At 32.8% G+C, this 17,342-nt stretch overlaps 1 protein-coding gene across 5 annotated transcripts in view; it reads left to right on the top strand.

Annotated features, from left to right (window-relative positions):
- The window catches only part of LOC131159533 (autophagy-related protein 18d-like), a 29,976-nt gene extending 21,321 nt beyond the window's left edge, over window positions 1-8,655 (top strand). For all 5 annotated transcript variants that reach the window (XM_058114525.1, XM_058114523.1, XM_058114526.1 and 2 more), the window contains 3 exons: window positions 6,550-6,808; window positions 7,258-7,381; window positions 8,324-8,655. In XM_058114525.1, coding sequence (XP_057970508.1) covers window positions 6,550-6,808; window positions 7,258-7,381; window positions 8,324-8,417 — 477 coding nt within the window. In that variant the 3' untranslated portion in view covers window positions 8,418-8,655. The remainder of the gene's footprint in view (window positions 1-6,549; window positions 6,809-7,257; window positions 7,382-8,323) is intronic.
- Window positions 8,656-17,342: the final 8,687 nt, after the last annotated feature.

The raw sequence follows: 17,342 nt of genomic DNA, 5'->3' as shown, positions 1-17,342 counted from the left end.
ATTGCATTCCTGCTGGTTTGTGTTCAATCAAGTATTAGCAAGAAGTGCCTTCTTACTTGGTCACTCTCGCCCCTTTGATTGACACTTATAAACCTTCATATCCTCAGCCTTGTTACATTCTTTTACACCCTTGATACCCCTAGATAAACGAATGCCCTCTGAATGCAATCCATTACTAATTTGATTCTCAACATGCCCTTCAACAGGAAGCTTCTGCTCCATGTGAGTTCTTCCACCCTTATCATCTTCCACAGGAAGCTCTTTCATCAACCCGACATGATAAGTATTATCCCCATCTAATCCACTGCCCTTAACTCCTGTCTCTTTTGTAAGAGACTTGTTCTCATCATTAAAAGTCTTCTGGTTAGATGCTTGAGCTTTCAGGCCCCTCCTGGGCTCTTATTATGCATCTGATTATGGGCTAACTTGAAAGCCTCTTGGTCTATTAAATTAATGTGAGGAAGTTGGGCCCATTCACTTAAATGGTCTAGATCTTTCTTCTTGTCCAAAACCTGATTGAGATCCGAACCACTACAGCCTGGTCTTGGGCGTGTTTACTTGTCCCCTGACTGAATCAATTAGTCTCAAGCATGTTTACAATATCGGCGCATATCTGAACCAATTAGAGCCTGATATTGGCTTGTTTATAATACTGGCGCAGACTCGATCACACTATCTGGTTCAAGTCCAAGACAGCCACCAGACATTCAGACCCACTCCATCCAACCTTCATTGCTCTATCTTCCACTTGAGAAACCCTAGCTGCCTTAGGTGCCCTAGCATCAGCTAAAACCGTAGATGGAGGGAGGTGCAGTAGTCGCCACTGCCCCTAAATGCTGAGGATCATCGGCAGAAGATGGAGGTGCAGGCATCATGATCTGTGTCGCATTCCAACAGTGGTCATGCAACTTCTTACCCCCTTCCTTCGCAACCTTGCCCCATGAATGAGCAATCCTTTGAATCCCCTCGCTGACCTCGCCGCAACAATTATTGCTTTTTCCTGAAATTCCTTAGCCATCAGTCAAAAATTGCTGAATAATCCTTGCTACCCCTCTCCTTTAGCCCCCCCACCAGGATCAATAACTGGAAAAAAATTTCCTCTTCCATCCCATTATCTCTAAGAACTTCCCCAACTATGTTGAACAAATAAAAAGCCAATACCTGACGCTTCCAACCCTCATGCTTCAAAAATATCTTCCCAATTCTCCAAAAACTGACAGCATCCCATCTTGAAACCATTTATTGATGACTAAGACAACCTTACCCATCGATTTCGCCAAGGGTTATGCTCGAGCACAAATAGAAACTCACTCTTTCCCAGTGTATCAGTCTATCCACTCTCAAATCTAAGGTTTTCCCTTCAATGCGGACTGATCTTTTGTAGTCTCCTTCCTTCATGGTCTCCAATCGCTATAGCAAAAAACTCTGATGGGGACAGAGAAGGAATGAAGAGGTTTCACAAGATGTAATTCCCCCCCCCCCCCCTCTCTCTCTCTCTCCAAGGATTTATATTTTTTTCTTTGCAACTATAAAATATGAGCATACCTCAGATAACGAATACTGAATATAGTTCCAAATTAACATAAATATAAGAATACTGTAAATATCAAGATACAGGAAGGATGAACAAGGACATGCCAATTAAAATTGTATAATATTATATGTAAATATATTGCAATTTGCATATGATAAATATTACATTATAATATTTACATGGAACAACATAAAAAGATCTATCTACAAAATGCATTTTCTTCATTTTTATGATTTTGTAAAACTTTTCAATATATAGCTTCTTCTATTGAAAATTTCAATATTATATTATATTTTTTTTTCCAGAAATAAAAACTCAAAGTTGTAGTTTCTTCCTTTTGTTTTTCTATTTTGAATAAAAGAAAATGAAATCATATTATAATTCATCAAATCTTTAAAATTATTTTAAATATAAGTGCTGGAGGAGTAGCCGAGGAGTGCCTCGAGTAGTGTTTAAAATCTTTCAAACGTTAAAATGTAGTTTTAGAAAAATTGTGGATATCTCAATCAAGTGTTGGATGCATATCGGAGAAGCATAAGTGTTAGTATTATGGATACAATAAGGACATATGCACGATATATAAAAAAATTTTAATTTTAATATTTTTATAAACTTGCAATATAATTATGTTGTATTAATCTATATGCATTTTAAACAATTAGATAATGCTTTTTCATAATTTACTTATGCTTATATTTATTCAATATTTAATATACTTACTAAAAAATAATATTGTTTCTAAAATTAAAAACGCAAAAAGGAAAAGTTATTTAGTGTTTATGAATATATCATTGAGATTATTCTCATCATTGTGAAAAAAAGAAGTTATGCTATCAAAATAGGTACCACTAGATTCAATGTTATAATATATATTTATAATTAAAAGACATTGACCTCTCTTGAGATTTGGTGAAAAGATGCGTACCTATTTGAGGTTTCAAACATCATAGGGAACCTCTCTGGTTTGAGAAAAAGATGCAGACCTCTTCTAAGGTTTCAAAGACATGTAGTTGAAAAGCCTTTTTTGATTGGGTAATGAAACTAAATGAATTCATGTATATAGGAATGTAGGTAAACATGACACATTAAATATTTTATTGGTACTTAATATTGGTACATGTATAAGGCTCCATGAAAAGTATATTATAGCTATATACTCGAGCCTTTTTCATCAAGGGGAATTGAAGTTTCAAAGGCTATGTTCCTTCTCCACTCTTCTCCATGTATCTTGAATCCTTTATTTCTAGCAAAGTGGTATTAGAGATGAGTGTGTAGATAGTGTTGCAGATGATGGAAAATGCATTTTGAGTCCCTATATTCACCAAATATAATTTTGATAATAGGAGTATTCAAATGAAAGCCTTGCTTGGATCTTAAGATGTTTGAGAGATGGTTAAAGAAGGCTTCGTAGAATTGCAAGATGAGGGTGCCTTGAATCAATCACAAAAGGATGCCTAAAAAGATTCAAATAAGAAGGATCAAAAGATTCTACCCTCATTTATCAAGGTTTGGATAAAGTTATGTTTAAAAAATTTGCAAGTGCAACTTCTAAATAAGCATGGGACAACCTACGTAATTAACAAAAAGGAGTTGATAAAGTGGTTAAAGCTTGCCTCCAATCACTTAGAGGTGAGTTTGAAACACTATCCATGAAATATTCTTGTTAGATTACCACTTTACGTAAAAGCTTAAGTTGGTAGGGTGTGGGCCAACTATGTATAAGTAGCATATGAAGTGCTAAACACATGATAGATAACACCCATTGTAGGGAATATAATAATTTTTTTTTTAAAAAAATATCACACAATAAATGCGAGTAACAAGAATAGAATCTAGGACTTCCTGGTAACCTGCTCAAATACCATGTCAGATTACCTCTTTATCTAAAAGCTTAAGTTGTAAGGTTGTGGGCCAACAATGTATATCAAGCTTTAACTATTATGAATTAGTTTTTTGTTATTTTTCAAAGGGTTTTAGCTATTGTTAATCATTTGAGAAGGCATGGTGAAGATGTAAAAGATGTTCAAGCGATAGAAAAAATTCTCCGATCATTGGACCCAAAATTCAACCCAAAATTCAATTATGTTGTTGTAGCAATTGAAGAATCCAAGGATTTGGAGTCCATGACAATTGATTAGCTCCTGGGGTCTTTGCCAACCAATGAAGAAAGACTTTTTAAGAAGATGTAAGAAAGCTCTTCAAACCAAACTTTTTTTCAAGGAGAGAGAAGAAAGTTATGCAATAAGGGGTTGTGGACGAAGTTGTGGTTGAGGTTGAGGAATAAGTAATTCAAACTCATCCAATAATGATGAGAGGAACCAAAACCCTTTATTCACTAGAGGATGATGAAGAGGATTGAATTTAACAAGACAAAGGTATGACAAATCTCAAATTATGATTGCAGAAAACAATAACAAGAAGAAGAAACCTTATGTCCCACTTGATGGGGTTAGTTACATGAATCCTTATCCACCAATTCATACAAGCGAGAGCATTTTCCTCAGCTAGGTTAAAAGCTATTATATCCTTCCTCATTTCTTGATTCCAAGATATTTTTGTCTTACGCCTACCCCTTTTCATACCATAAGCAATAACTAACTCACCCTTCCTCACAGGTGCGCTATTATGCCTGTGTTTAAAATGCTTAAACCATCTAAGCCGCTCTCCCTTTTCTTGTTTTGACCAGTGCTATCCTAGTCATTCCTTAATTTATCTTTTAATGTTATATCACTCATCCACCTTAACATTTGCATTTTGGAAACTTTTTCTTTTTGTTCATGTTTCTTAGTTGTCCAACACTCTAATGCATAAAGCATAGCTGGCCTTATAGCTGTCTTATAGAACTTTCCTTTTAATGTTAAGGGCATGCTATGATCACAAAACACGCTTGACACTCTTCATTTTACCCAACCTACTTTAACTTATCTATTACATGTTTTTCAATTTTTCCTTCTGCTTGCCTAATAGATGCAAGATATTGAAATCTACTAGTGCTATTAATTTCTTGATTCTCAAGTTTAATCTTCTCTCCAATACTCCTCCATACGGCACTGAAATTATATTTCATATATTTTGTCTTACTCCTAATCCTGAAACCTTTAGACTTTAAAGCGATTCTCAAAAGTTCTAATTTAGATTCCACTCCGCTCCTATTTTTGTTGATCAAGACAACATCATTTGCGAACAACATACACCAAGAGATCTTATTTTGGATATCCCTTGTGAGTTCATCAATCACTAAAGCAAAAAGATACAAACTCAAATTAGAACCTTGACGTGCACCTATTGTGATTGGAAATTCTCTAGAATCCCCTCCTACAATCCTAACGCTTGTCATTACTTTATTATACATATCCTTAATAACTTCAGTGTATCTACTGCATACTCCATTCTTTTCAATCTACCAAAAAACTTTCTTAGATATTCTATCATAGGCTTTCTTTAGGTCAATAAAAACAATATGCAAGTCCCTCTTATTTTCCCTACTTTTCCATTAATCTTCTTTTAAAAGATAAAATAGCTTATGTTGTTGATTTCCCTAGGCATAAAACCAAACTAATTCTCTAAACCCTCGTTTCTATAATTGTAGAAAATATGGTCATTATTCATTTAAGTGTAGAACTCCTGCAATGTTGAAGAAATGAACAATTGTGTTGGATAAGAATAGGAAGAGGTGGGGCTCACTATATTGCTAGAACACAAAGGAGATGGATGAAAAGAAAAGAACACATGGTATCTTAACATTGGAGCGAGCAACCATATGCAGAAGCAAAAATTTGTTTGTGGAGTTTGATGAATCAATGAGTGGCAATGTTACATTTTGGAGATTTGTCCAATATTCCAATAAAGGGGAAAGGTAAAATTTTAATTCATATAATAGAGGGAAGGCATCAATTCATTACCGATGTATATTATGTGTCAAATATGAAAAATAATATTTTTAGTTTGGAACAACTTTTAGAAAGAAGGATACCATATACACATAAAAAATCTTAACCTTTTGATAAAAGATTCCAAAAATTGTTTGGTGGAAAAAATTATGAAGTCTCAGTGAGGAAAAAATATTCTCTGAAAACCTTAGGGCTTGTTTGGTATCGTTGTTGTTTTCTGTTTTTTGTTTGTATTTCTACATAGTGACGAAACATATTATAAAAATGCATTTGTTTATGTTGTCATTTTCTGTTTCTATTACCGGTTTTTAGCTGTTTGCCAAAAAACTGAAAATTAGATTTTATGGTTTTCTGTTGTTTTGGTGACTTGTTGCCAGAAAGTTTAATATTCAGAAATTGTTTTTCTAGATTTAATTATTTATTTTATACACTTTTAAATTAAAATCAAAATTTAATGATCATATAAATTTAAATATATTTGAAAGAAAACAGAAATTTCAAAAGAGAATAATAAAGCCAACGACAAAATACTTTTACTATTTTTCAATTGTCACGCCCAATAAAATTTTTATTGTAAAGTAAATTTTGAAAGTAGAAAAATTAAGTTAAATAATTATAATAAAATTTATTTTTTATAGTAATTTTTTAATGTTTATCATTTGTAATTTTATTATTTTAATCGTATTTATATAATATTATTTGATTTAAAGATGAAAATGAGCATTTTTTAATTAAGTCTTTAATTTGCATTAGTTTTATATATGTTAACCAAACAAGTTGTTGGTTTCTAGTTTTTAGTTTCTGTTTCTGATCATTAGTTCTTATTTCTAGTTTTTGTTTCTCTAATTTTTTACAGTGATACCAAACGGCCCCTTAGTTTGTCTACAAGTTCCCAACAATTACCAAGTTCATAACACCTAACAGATATTGTATTCATTCAGACTCAATTTATTAAGTTATGAGTTACAACTTTTGATTCTGCTTTATATCCATTGGTGTAAAGTATTTGTCAGGATCTGACTTGTTCTGCATACATTTTAAAATGTTGTATTTTTTAAAAGAATACCTTGTTTTGATGGTCAATGGCACTGCCTTTTTAGTTCAGTTTTAATGTTTTCTGTTTAGGTGCGTAGAGGAGTGGACAAAGCAGGAATTTATAGCATTGCTCTCTCCCCAAATGTTCAGTGGTTGGCTGTGTCAAGTCATAAAGGTACTGTTCATATATTCAGTCTTAGAGTTCGAGTTGTCGGAGAGGACTCGCCAGCCTATTCCAGTGCTGCTCAAGGTCTAGCACCATTTCACCAGAATTCTTCTGCTTCCCTTGATGCCCTTATCTCTCCGAGCACGGGTGTCAATCCTGGTTCATCACTGTCGTTCATGAAAGGTGTGGTAATTCACACAGTTGTTACAAAAATGAATACTCAAATGGATACAAACAAATAACTTTCTGGGTCGTTTTCACTGAAGTTTGACATATGCCAAGTTAACTTCATTATTTTGCATTTTCCTAAAAATATATGAAAAACATATTAGCAAATCCCAAGAAACTATATTATGATATCTGGTATTCATTTGAAATTTATGCCCAGGTAACTTTATTGAAGTTGTAAATTTTTTATTTGCTATCTAATTCCTATCACCTTCATTGCTTTTTTAGGTCGTATCATTTTCAGTTTTCATCCCATTGTTTGAAAGCACATGCCATTATCTTCTTTAAATAATGGTGTGTAAATGAAAAATTTTGGGGATTTAGAAAATTGTTTTGAGCTTTGAATCAGTCTTCTTTCAATTTTAGCTCATACAAGAGCTCTCATATTTCCAATATTTTTCCAGGGGTTCTACCAAAATATTTTAGCTCAGAATGGTCATTTGCTCAGTTCCACTTAACTGAAGGCACTCAATACATTGTGGGATTTGGATCCCAGAATGCAGTCCTTATTGTTGGCATGGATGGAAGGTAAGAAACTGTCATCATTCGTCTTACATAACTACAAGGTCAATTTTTGTAATTATGTTATGGTGCTTAAACTAGGTCACAAAGCTTTATCTTTGATGTGCTGGCAGACTTCTAGTCATGCGAATGAGCCCTACGTAGGTGTAGATTATTAGATTGAGTTATAATTTTAGGGAATTACTGCTTGATTACTGTTTAGGGCAACTTTTTTACTTCGTGGTTTAGTTGAGGTGGTGGGACCAATTGCTCTGATAGCTGGATTGGTCTGGGTTGGTTTTTTATTGTCTCTTAGCCAGGATCTTCCTTCAAGCAACTGGTGATAGCTGCAATATGCAGTGAGTGATTGTGTGGGTTGGCAGACTGAGGGTTAGGTGCGAGCTGCCATATCTCCACACAGAGTAAGCAAGTTGTATTTGCCAAGTCAGAAGGCTCGATGGACATCATTCCTATTTGTCTGCGTCTCATGTGCTCATGTGGAAGTATCTGAGAACTTGACTTCGAAAATAACTTCTATGAGATGGCACATATGGGTTATACCATGTGAGGGTGTGGTGGCTTGCAAAAGCCCCTGAGATTTGTCCCAGTTTTTCACCTAACAAATGACATATAGCTTTACAGTGATGCTATCCAACCAACATGAAGTAGCCTGACTTTATATTTTGGCTGTTCAAGATAGTCACAGAAGATCCCTTCGTGCAACTTGATAGGGCCAGTTATCTCAGGTTCTTGCGAAGTCTGGCTCTAAAGCCTGGTTACCCTGTCAGGTGATAAAGCATGTTTCATATATTTAGGAAATTCTTTTAGTTAAAATTGGTAGAAGATTGTAACCAAACAGCAATGTGACCAACAGCTTCAACATCCGTAAATGCAATCTTGTCAAGCATGAGACTGTTTCTTCCTGCTCTTGTTCCTGCTTCGTGCTGATAAGTTTCTTCCTATTCTTAGTTTCTACAGGTGCAGTTTTGACCCCGTCAATGGAGGAGAGATGTTGCAGCAGGAATATGTCCATTTTCTGAAAACTCAAAGCAGGTGTAGATAGGGGCTCGCCTAATGGTTGCACCCGCGATCCGTTCATTTAAAATCCATGTGTTACACGAGAAACCTAAAAATCCACCATTGTAAATGTCATAAATGATGCATAAGTTGTTGCTTTGCTGCTGTAGCATATGCAGTCTTTGTACTTCGTATTATGAACTGATCTATTATAGCAATTTAAGATCAGAATGTTAAGTTTGGTTAAAATTAAAGAGCCAACCTACACTGATGTTGTCGTTCCATTACCTCTATTGTAGAAGTAGCGTTATATTCTGGTATGCATGACAACTAGGTTATAATGCTGATGCATTTGATTTGTACTTAAAAAGAGTTAACAGCTGTCCCATATTGCAGAATTCCGCTATTCACGAGGATGCATAAATGTGAACTTAAAACGAAATTTTAGTTCACCATACCTGGGAGTTGGTGGACTTACCAGTAACCACCAGGTACTAAGCCATTGGGCCCTATATGCATCTTTAGGGGAAGAGAAAAAAGAAGACTTTGATGGAGAATTTGAAAAATACGACGTTAGGCTAGTAGACAGGTTTTAAATAAAGAGGTGCTGGCCGCTTCCACGCTTATACACTTGTGCTTAGAATTGCATGTATTATAGCTTTGCTAGCTATTGTATTTGTATGCTTTAGTTTAATTTCTTTTTTTGTTGTTTTTTTGGATGGTGATCTAGAAAAAGAAATTTATTTGGTGTAATTTGAGGGATTGAAAGCCTCACGGATGGAAAATAGAGGTAGTAAGCTAGTTAAATCTTGATATGGTCATATATAGGCTCCTAAACAGTGTAAGCAAAATTAAACACCACTAAGTTTAAAAACAATTCTAGAATCGTTTTGATTTGCATATGGATGATGCGCGCAACGGTAAAGTTGTCGCCGTGTGACCTGGAGGTCACGGTTTCGAGGTGTGAAAATAGCCTCTTGTAAAAATGTAAGGTAAGCCTTTGTCTCTTTCGGACCTTGCATATGCGGGAGTTTTTGGAGTGGGTGGCTTTTTTATATGGATGATGTGCTAATTATAGGGACTGACCTGAATGTTGTAAATTAAGAAAAAATTGTTTGCATCTGTTTTTGATAGGAAGGACGTAGGTGAGGTGTAAGGTAGGGATAAAGGTTTTAAAAATTGAAGGACTTCTCCTTTCTCCGTCCCCTAGTTGAAAGCGTACTCAAAAAGTTTGGCATTAAGAACGCTGTTTGACTTTATCATACACTTCAAGAAGCAATGAAGGTGAAGATGTATCTTAGGACTATGCTAGAGGCATTAATAGTCTGAACTATTTAGTGAATTGTGTTTTACCAGTAGGCACACCCAAAATCTTGTGTCTTGCGACGTCCAGAGTGTATAGATGTTTAAAAGGAACCATAGGCTATGGTCTTTATTATATTGGTTAAATAACAATACTATTGAGGGATCAAACAGGGTGAATCTGGTATTTCTCGATCATATAGTTGTCAAGATGATCTTCCTTAGCAAGTCAGGGGAATGATTCGATTGGATTTGTTGGGTTTTCCTTTTTTGCGCTTATGATGTTTTGTATTATTATTCTTTTAGTGGTTTAGTTTCTTAGTTTTTTAGTTGCTGGTGTTTGGTTTTTTGATTTGGTTTATGTTAGTTAAGTTAATTTTAGGATCTTAAAATTTTGCTTTTATTGTCCCAAAGGCTCAAAATTGTAATCACGGTTTTCCTTCGTCACAAGTGAGGGGTTTTCTATTAAAGTTTAGGAGGTGTCGTCCTCTTTTACCAAAAAATAAAAAATAAAAAAAAAATCTACCTTATCTACTAATGTCTGTGTGTTTACTTTGGACGAATGAGAAATCTATTGGAGATTTGCTAGAAAACTTGAAAGGACAAATCTAATGGAGTCATACTTTATTGCCATAGACAAGGCAGGTGGTGAAGCTGATAGGCTAAAAGCCTTTTAGCTAATATACCCAAATGGGAGCAACCAATTCTACCAATTACAATATAGTGTGGTAGGCAAGCAGCAATAGGTCAAGCTAATGATAAGATGTACACTGATAAAAGTGGATATATACTCTTGAAATATAAAGATGCAAGACAATTGCTAAAAAATGGAATAGCCTCTCTAAATTAGTCAAGGTCAAAAGACAATATCGGTGGGCTTCTGACTAAGGGACTAATCAGACAATTAATAGAGAACACATAAAACAAAATAGTACATAAGCTAAATGAATGAGCTATAAGCCATTGATAATGGTAATCCAAACTATTTAAATGGAGGTTCAGAAACTATTACATGAGTAGCTAGTGAGAGCACTATTTATACCCCTTTTTGTGGTGTAGACAACAGTTATTCCAACACTCGAAGTTGAGCAAAGCTCGTAATAAGCTTGATGGAATCTACCTATAAGAGTGTGAAGGTAGGACCACCTGCTATAATACCTTGTAAAATCTCTACAACACTTGCAAATTATCAAGGCAGGTGGCATAACCGAGAAAATGTACTAACTTTCGAGAACTTAGAACCAATTTTGAATTGACTTGCTAATTTATGATGAACTGATGTAGATTCAAAAATGACTATTTTACTTAAATTTCACAAATTCTATCTCATAACAAGTATTTTTAAATTAAACTCCAAAAGACATCATGACTAGCATTCTATTTCACTTGTTTGAGTAATTTCTTTCCTTATTTTTTAATATGAATTATGTGAGGGATTGTTAGAGTTGAGAGTATAGGAGTGCTTCAAATTGAAGGAGTCCCTTGTCCTACATTGATTGTTGGAAGAATTTTGCTTCTAATTATATGTGTTCTAAGTAGAATTTTTATGGGTAAAATCCAACAATATCTCTTTAAGTTTTTATTGACTGTTAATCAACTGTTAAATTATATGTGAGAAAATGAATTTTACTCTTAATAAAATGATAATTTTATCTTTTCTATTCAATTTTGATAAGATAACTTAAGAAACTAATATTAATTTAATAAATTAAGTAGAAAATTGTTAAGTAGAACATATTTTGAAAATTGAACTTGTATATAAATTAAACACCTCTCTAGTTGACTAATCTAACTGATTCAACTAATTTGTATCAACTAGTTGGCATAAACATAATCATAATTAAATTATTATTTCACAAAATTTAAGAATATATGACAAATAAACAAATAATTCTAGTAATTTATAAAAATTACTTAGATAATTAAATTGTTTTAAAATATTTTTTATATACAATTTTCATGCAAATTAACGGTAATACATCTTCAAAAAAATAAAATATAGTTTAAAAATCGGTTCGAATCAACTAGTTGATTGAATTGCAACTTGCTTTATGAGTCTGTTTGAATCGCACATCTAAAAACAAAATAATTTGGATAATATCAGGAAAAAAATAATAAATTGACTTAATCGAAGGTCATTCATATTTTATACACAAAAGAATTGAAATTCAACTCTATAATTTTAATTTATAAATTTTGGATTTTGAAATTTCAATTTATGTTTTTTTTAACACCATGTTTGATACATTACTTGAATTTGAAAATAGTGAACTTTGTTTTATTGGTTTATAATGTGCTTAGTCATTAAATTTTTATGAGTAATTGCATCTAACAAAAAATTATAGTATCGTAATTACTAGATTTTTTTATCATTTATTAGTATTTTAAAATTTTTTATATATATTTAAAAAAAATTAAAATAATAATATAATTATTTTGTCATGCCGATGTTAATTAGTCATCCTAAAGCAACTGGATTGGCTAGACATTCAATTTAAGAATTAGTTAGGTTTTCGAATTGCTTATTCAATTTTCAAATCAATTTAATTTATTAAAAATGATGTCAATTTAAAATATCATTTTATAAAAAGTAAAATTCATTTTCATATACTTAACAGTTGACTAATGATCAACAAGCGAAAGGTTTATTTTGTCAATAAATTTAAACGTTTTCTAACAGTTTTCAAAACTCAGGAGGTGGAGTGTCATTTTTGAAAAACTCAGGGGGTGTTAGTGGATCTAACTGAATTTTTATTTTAGGCTTTATTTTTTTTTTAAAATCTATTTCAAATAAAAACCTCCTCCAATTAGTGGTCTCGATCACATGTAGGAAATAAAGAAGCTCGGAGGACTTGGGTATTATTATTATTATTATTATTATTATTATTATTATTGTTGTTGTTGTTGTTGTTGTTTGTTGTCGTTGTCGTCGCCGTCGTCGTCGTTATCATGTTTCTTACCTCCGGCAAGAGCCCTCCTTTTATAGTGGAGTTATCCCATTTTTTAATACCTTTTGCCTTTAAGTTAGAGTAATATATCCATTCTCACTCTTGTATTTTGTATTTAGGGTGTTTCATTGTTCTCATTATAATATACTATTTTTTTGCTTGTATATTTATTCATATTATTTTATTTAATGTGTAATATGCTCATTTTATTTACTCGTATATTTATTTAAGGTATTCTTAATTGTTATTGCATTATTTAAGATTTTTTCCATATTTGTCGTATATTTCGTATATTAATTGTAGGGTTAATTTTTTGTCGTAATTCCATTAATTTTTTCCATATTCGTTATTGATTTGTTTCCATAATCTCATTGTTTTCATATTTATTATTGGATAATGGTTCTAGGGTTAATAATTCCATTGATTGTTTCCATATTTGTGATTGCATAATTTAGGGTTAATTTGTTTCTATAATCAATTGTTTCCATATTAATTGTTGTTTATTTATATATATATATTTTGGGTTTGATCTATTGTCATGTTATCAAAAGTTTCCTTTATTGTTAATATTAGAACTTTATTATTGAAGGTTTGATTATTTATTGTTAAAGTTTTTTTATTATTATACGGTATTGTTATTAATATAATGATATATATATATATATATGTAGTATTATTATTATTATTATTATTTACATGTTATGATATATGTATTGTTAATATTATAGTGATATTATAATAAGGTATTAATATTCTATTATTTTCGTTTATTTATTTTTCATATTATATTAGCAATTTGTAAACATAAAAAAGAGAAAATTAGGAGAAAATTCTAAAAATTTTTTTGACTTGACTTTACTATTTTCTTTAATTGTATTTTTGTTATTTAAAATTTGGGAAATATGGAAAAATTATAAAAAAACTTGGAAAAAATAGAAAAGGTTAGGACAAATATTTTTGAGACATGAAAATCATTTTTGGTAACTTTTTATCTCGAATAAGATCCAAAACCTCCCGAGATAGTATTTTCATACTTAGAAAACCCTATGAAATTTCAAAATGACGGGAGTATATTTTATAACATATTTTCTCGATTTTTCGATCCCTATGATTTCAAAAAAGGGGTACGGGCTTTTTTAAGTCTTACGTGCCCTAGTTTTGAGGGATTACTATATATTAAATATATTATAAGACTATTCGTGTGGCCTATTTATGTGTAGGTGTTTTAGCATTTTGTAATATTTTTTTAAGTGCGTAAAAATGAAGGCTATTAAATTTCATGAGGGATAATTTCTAATCAATGAGGTACTGTTCGTAGAACGAGTGTGTAGGGGGTGCTCGTACGTTTCCCTCACATAACTGAACTTCTGAATCCTACTTTGGTATACGCAGACAGATTCTACCCTTAATTGGGTGGTATTCATGTGTTTTAATGACACTCCAAAAGGTTAGTGGCGACTCTACCAATTCCAATTTTTCCCGATAATCAAATCGTTTTTATTTTGCCACCTCGGGGCACCCTCGCGTCCGGAACGTTGCGACAGCTTGGCGACTCCATTGGGGATTTAGAGAGTTGAGCCAGTAATTAATTAGAAATTATCCAAAATTCGAATTTAATAAGTCTTTTAATTACTCTGTTTTATTTTGTAAATAATATACTTCCATATTTGAATAATTGGTTTGTGCAAATATGTTTGATTTAATGTGAATATATGTTTCCATATTTGTAAATATCCTTGAGTTAATGTAAATATTTGTAAATATCTTTGAGAAAACGTGAATATTTAGTTTTCATATTAGTAAATATCCTTCAATTAATACTTGTTACTATATTTGTAAATATTTTGGATTTAATGTGAATATTTAGTTTCCATATTTGTGAATATCATTGATTTAATGTGAATATTTGTTACTATATTTGTGAATATTCTGGGTTTAATGTGGATGTTTAGTTTCCATATTTGAAAATATCCCTGATTTAATGAGATTGTTTGTTTTCCTATTTGTTTGAATAAGCATGTGAATATATTTTATTAATTATGAATATTTGTGTAAATAAACATGTAAATCTTTCATTAATTGTGAATAATTGTTTCCATCTTAGCTTGAATAAGCATGTGAAGATTGATTTGTTTCTGTCTCTACTTGTATAGTTTTGAAGATTTGATTGTATGTAGGCTTGAATAGATATTTGAATATATTTGATTGTGAATATTTGTTTCCATATATATTTAAAATAGCATGTGAATAAATATGGGGATAGTGGGATAGCCTTTTACACACTTTCACGCGCCTTCTATCCGAGCTTTACCTATTTAAAACTAGATAGGAGTGTAATAGTGTCAGTCCCCACGTGGTAGGGCTTGTGTTGGCCCGCGAATCACTCCACTCAATTTGAACTTTTTCCAAACCCTTTGGGGGTGAAGACGGAGGTTAGATTGGGAACCTTTTGACAATAGAGATTAGAACTCAACCACACATAGTTATCCAAGATTCCCTCCTTAGGATAGAGGCTTGAGAAAACCGTGTAAAATAAATGGATCTACCTTAGGTTGGGACAGGAGCCTCATACTTCTTCGTGTGATTTAATCCTGTATATATCTCTTTAATGTGTGGTGTTGTGTCTCACATGTTGCATCCATATCACTTAGCCAAGATTCTAGAAAAACCCGATTCATGCGTGGAAGATTCAGATTTTATCTCCCAAGATACCTTACACCCAAAAATGGGAAACAGATCAATCCTATACAAGGAAACAAAATTTGAAAGAAAAATCATTCAATTAATTGAGAGATTGTCAAAATATTTTTATGGGAGGGAAAGCACAATTAGGGTTTACCTAAAAGGAAACAATGAAATGGTAAGTTTGGACACAACCTAAATTGAATGAGACCTAACCCTAATCTGCAATAGAACTCCCTTGGTGTATGCTTACAGGTTTCACCCCAAAAGACCTGAACCCATACTGAGCCCAATAGCCCAATCCATGGACCCTCAAGCCCAACAGTAAGACCATGACCCATTCTTTCAAAGATAAAGCACTTGGCCTAATCATTTTAAAAAATGGGTTGGTCTAATCATTTTTAAACAACCAAGCCCAGGCCTAATTTTCAAAAGCTAAACCCAAATTTCTAAAATTGGGCTTCAGCCCTATTACCTTAAACAAACCTGGGTCTGAACCCATTTTTAAAATAAACGAAGCCCAATTCTTTTTAAACCTAGGCCTGAACCCATTTTTTAAAAACAACCCAGGCCGAACTCTTTTTAGACAAACTCAGAACCAACTCTCTTTAAACAAACCCGGGCCTAAACCCATTTTAAAACAACCCAAACCTAGACGTTAACCTGATCCTTCGTAGGATCTTGGGTACATGGACCATCACCAGAGAAAAGGGGAGAGATAGATCTGTATGGCTACAAAACATGAATGATTGGGGAAGGAATTGAATACTTAGAAGATAAAGTCAAGTTTTCAGGGTCATCAATAAGGGGGAAATAAATGTCTATCGAGGGTCAATTTAATTTTGAAGTCTTTCATTATTTGATAAGGTTTTTCTTAGAATTTTGAAAAATGGTTATCTAGGTTGCATTGCATCCATGCATTTCATGCATAATTCCACGCATAGCCATGCAAGAATTAATAATAAAATAAATAGAAATGAGCAGAAAAATTAATAAAGACGAGACAAAAATTTTACGTGGTTCGACTAAGCCTACTCCACGGGCAGATGAGATCAAAACTTCACTATCACAGGAGGAATTACAAGATGATTTAAAGCCGACCTTGTACAAAATATCTCTCTTCTCTCTATCTCTCATCTTCTCTAATCCTTTCTATATGCTCCTCACTTCAAGCATGTAATATGTATATATAAGCATGTTATATGTATATCACAAATGAGAGGGAGAGGGTGTGCCCTTTTATAGGGCAAGGGGTGGAAGATGAATTAGTGCAAACATATAGGGCAAGTTTATAGGGATATGAATTAGTGTATATATATGGGGCAGGTTCATAGGGACATGGGGGGACATCCACCTGTATTTCATAACACTCGCCCTTGGATGTCACTCATATATTAACTCCTTCTATTAAAATCTTTAAGATGCCTCATTTTAATAAGATGAACCAATTTCTTGATGTTGTAGTAGGCAAAGTTTTGGTAAACAAATTTGTAAGATTATCTCTTGATCGGATTTGCTGAACATCCGTATCACCATTCTTCTGGAGTTCATGTGTATAGTAGAATTTTAGAGAGAAATGCTTTGTTCTGTCACCCTTTATGTATCCTTCTCTTAATTGAGCTATACATGCGGCATTGTGTTCATATAAAACTGTTGGAATATTCTTGATTGATTAAAGATAACAATTTTCTTGGATATGAGAGATCATTGATCTGAGCCACACGCATTATCTATTAGCTTCATTAATAGTTAGTATTTCAGAATGATTGGAAGATATTGTTGTAATCATCTGATTTATGCATCGAATGTGTTTAATTTCATTCCAACGTCGCCGAGTAGGAGCAAAGTTATATCTTACTAGTAGATTTACAACAAATGCAATATTGGGGCTTGTACACTTTGCTAGATACATCAAAGAGCCGACAATACTTAAATATGGTTACTTCAGGTAATTCCTCCTCCTCATCATGAGGCTTAAATATCGTACTTCAGGATCAAGTAATTCCTCCCCCTCATCACGAGGTTGAAATTGATATTTC

This window comes from Malania oleifera, chromosome 7 (assembly GCF_029873635.1).
Source record: "Malania oleifera isolate guangnan ecotype guangnan chromosome 7, ASM2987363v1, whole genome shotgun sequence".
NCBI classification, from domain to species: domain Eukaryota; kingdom Viridiplantae; phylum Streptophyta; class Magnoliopsida; order Santalales; family Ximeniaceae; genus Malania; species Malania oleifera.
The sequence above is the reverse complement of the archived record's forward strand: the minus strand, read 5'-3'. Positions and strand labels throughout refer to the sequence as shown.